Here is a 3663-nt window from a genome sequence, read left to right as displayed (position 1 = left end):
GCTGTGTAATATGTTGGCGCTATATATAAATAATGAGTAATAATAATAATAAAGTTTCGGGAGAATTGCAGAGCGCAGGCAGTCTGGGTAAATCTAATACACAGAAAAGGAAGTGATAATCGTTACTGGTTAGGGGAGATATAAATCAGCTGAATGAGTAAAACAAATTAAAAATTCATAAAAAAAACTTTTATAAAAATAGCAGTTTTCTCTTTCCTAAATAATGATATAAGCACCTAGAAAGTCCAATTCCAAATGGCCTTTATTGAACCTTTTTGATAGGAATGTGCTGCCATAATTAATTCGTTACACCAAATAATGACCCCAAACTAAATTATTACCCTACAGACCAATCACGGAGCCAGGATGGGCAGCTTGGATCATTTTGTAGTTGCAGGGAAATTCTTTACTGTACGTGCTTCCTGAATCAGCCAATGGGAAGCTTTTATTTTCTAAACTGAACAATTCCAAGAATATCATCTGGTGCCCCATAGATGCCAGATCAATGCCAGTCTGCCCCGGTACAGTCAGATGGCGATCTCTCCTGGTGCCGTCCCAGCAGTCAGGAAGACGACCATCAGCGGGCAGCAGGATATGGCGGATCGATCAGTATGACCACCCAACCCCATCAGGCTGCATGGGGCCTGGTAGATTGTAAGCTCTTCGGGGCAGGGTCCCCTCCTCCTCCTGTGTCACTGTCTGTCATTTGCAACCCCTATTTAATGTACAGCGCTGCATAATATGTTGGCGCTATATAAACCCTGTATAATAATAATAATGAGGGGCAACAAGAAATGTAATATTCTGCCATTATCACCTATTGATTATTGATAGGATAATGGAAAATATTGGATGATGCCTCACATACAGATGATAAATCTACTAGATTGTAAGCTCTTCGGGTCAGGGTCCTCGCCTCCTCCTGTGTCACTGTCTGTCATATACAACCCCTATTAATGTACAGCGCTGCGTAATATGTTGGTGCTATATAAATCCTGTTTAATAATAATAATAAAAATCTTTCTCCCAATCAATGCGATCTGTTCTCCGATACACCTGCAGCTTTTCCTTCGACCAATCAAAGTGATCCTCAAAATTCCGGCAGAGCTGATTGGCTTTCCAAAGCCAGAACTAATCAGCAGCGCCCTAAGATGTCGGTGTCAGCCAGGCGGGCGACATTTCCGGGCGGTGCAGTAATCCTAGTGGATGGAGATTTCCTGGAATCAGAGCGGTGCAGAGGATTATCAGCTTCCTCCACTCTGACACCAAGCTGAACAATGGCATGGAGCGGCTTCCATCTATAATTCATATCCGCTATTCAGAGGTGCGGAATGCGATCTGACGGCGGGGCGCGAGTATCAGCACCTGCAGACTATGCGCGGATTGACAACACTGCAAACATGCTGCCTTAAAGTGAACCTGTCACAGCCCAAATATACAGCCGCCATTGCTGATTTATTAGTATAGGAATCTGAGGATGTCATCCCTGTGACCCCCATCTGTATGTGTCACCCAGTGCACCCAATCACCAATAATGAGTGCTACTTCCAGAGGAAGCATGCAGCCAGTGAAGGCTGAGCTCCTGATCTGCTTTGCTGAAACTAAGGGGATCAACGAAATACACAGCAATGAACGGCCTGGTATTTCTCTTTACATGATTATAATACGATGGCAATGGGAATCCAGGACCAGCCATGGCCCGGTCATGTGATCAGTGCCATGGCAGAAACGCTTTCATATCAGCTACAGGTCATGTGATCAGTGCCATGGCAGAAACGCTTTCATATCAGCTACGGGTCATGTGATCAGTGCCATGGCAGAAACGCTTTCATATCAGCTACGGGTCATGTGATCAGTACCATGGCAGAGGCGCTTTCATATCAGCTACAATGTTGGGTTGTCATTGCGCGGTCGCCCGCACGCAGGTCACCTGATCTGTAATTGACTCCTGCACATGTGGCCGACCAATCAGGGAAATGGATCAATATGAACGAAGTGTTCTGCATCATGAAGATCGCCCCTTGGTTACCTGTTCCCCCGTCTGAACCCCAATATGTCTAGAATGGTAGGTTGGAGGGCCCTGCACCCCATATATCAGCCCCAAAGCCTAATTAGGTTCCAAGTAGAAATCATGGGCAGAAATAAGGGTGCTCCCTGGGGGACCCCAGAATTCCAGGGAAAGTTGGGGTCCCCTGGGGCCATTTCCATTACAAAGGGCATCTGGCTAGGGCCCCTGGACTGCAAATTTGAGGGGAGGAAAGTGACCCCATCTATCAGATATTGCTGCCCATTCACCAGGCTAAGCCCCCAAATCTGCAGATTGGATTGGGTGAGCTTGTATGCTGAATATAGCGCCCCCTAGGGTCTGGGGACCCCGGTGACTAACAGCACCCTAAAATTCACCCCCCTGACCCTATAAAGCTCCAAGATTATCATACGGGAAAAGTGGGTAGGAATGGGGGTGCTTCATTGTTAAGTGGGGGGAATGGAGCCGCCCTTTGCATCCAAGCCCCCCCCCCCTCTTCCCCAGGAACCTCAAAACTTTGGGGCCCCACAAGTCACAGGGGCTCCAGCCAAATACTTTTATTCTTGGCCTGGGGGGGAGGGGTGTAGAGGGGGGAGGGGGGGCTGATTCGCAGTTTGTATTACAATTGGTCTCCTGGGGGGCAGAAAGACCCCTCCTGCCCCTCCCCCCTTAGGTGTCCCATTCCACTAAATATTTCCTCTATATCTCGGGACCCCATGGGGCAGGGCGGCTGGAATTTGGGGTTCAGGTAGCTATGGGAGCCCCCTGGGTTCTCTGAAAATTGTAAGTCCCTAGGACCTACCGTTCGGGAGATATCAGCAGGTAAGTGGGTAGCAATTTAATGTACAGCGCTGCGTAATATGTTGGCGCTATATAAAGCTTGTTTAATAATATTAATAATAGCAATGTGTGAACCCCCCACCCCCACCGCAGTGTCAGCACATCGGGGTCACCCCGAGCAACCAATCAACCAGGAAATCGGAAGATTTGCTGGAGGACAACAAATACCAGCATGCCCTCCCCTCCCCCACCCAGCACGGATCGCAGTGCAGAATATTACATCGTATCCGATCATCACTTACCGGGCCCTCCGCCCCCCCTCCTCCGATCACCGCCCGCCACCGGCATACCGATCACCGCCACAGCCGGCTCAGCATCACTTCCGGTGTGCGGGGCGACCAACAGGAAACCCTCAACCGTCACCGACCGCGTCATCACCGACCGTACCGACCCACCGGCATCGTTACCGATCATATTCCGTCATCCCGATCCCTATAAATCATTCCCCATCACTCTCTGTGTCATCCTCCTAGAGTGTGAGCTCTTCGGGTCCTCCCCTCCCCCCGTGTCACTGTGTCTATTGTACAGCGCTGTGTCATGTGTTGGCGCTATATAAATACTGGTTATTAATATTCCGATCCCTCTGCATCGTTCCCGATCATTTCCCATCATTTCGTCATCCCGATCCCTCATCATCATTTGCTCATCACTGGCTGTGTCATCCCGATCCTGCTGCATCCCCCCCATCATCTCCATCCCTCTATAATATTCCCCCATCACTGACCATACTGATCCCCATGCATCATTCACCCATCACTGGTCAATTCACCCAATCCCACTACATCTACCCATCCCCC

The 3663-nt window shown here is 49.0% G+C and overlaps 1 protein-coding gene across 1 annotated transcript in view; it reads right to left on the bottom strand.

Moving 5' to 3' along the window:
* The window catches only part of SPATA7 (spermatogenesis associated 7), a gene marked incomplete at its 5' end in the record, with an annotated part of 22166 nt that extends 19042 nt beyond the window's left edge, over positions 1–3124 (bottom strand). The window contains 1 exon segment of the mRNA XM_072428563.1: positions 3109–3124. Within this exon segment, the coding sequence (XP_072284664.1) occupies positions 3109–3124 (16 nt within the window).
* Positions 3125–3663: the final 539 nt, after the last annotated feature.

The sequence above is a fragment of the Pyxicephalus adspersus genome, chromosome 12, assembly GCF_032062135.1.
Source record: "Pyxicephalus adspersus chromosome 12, UCB_Pads_2.0, whole genome shotgun sequence".
Lineage (NCBI taxonomy): Eukaryota > Metazoa > Chordata > Amphibia > Anura > Pyxicephalidae > Pyxicephalus > Pyxicephalus adspersus.
This window is presented reverse-complemented; position numbering and strand designations above follow the sequence as displayed.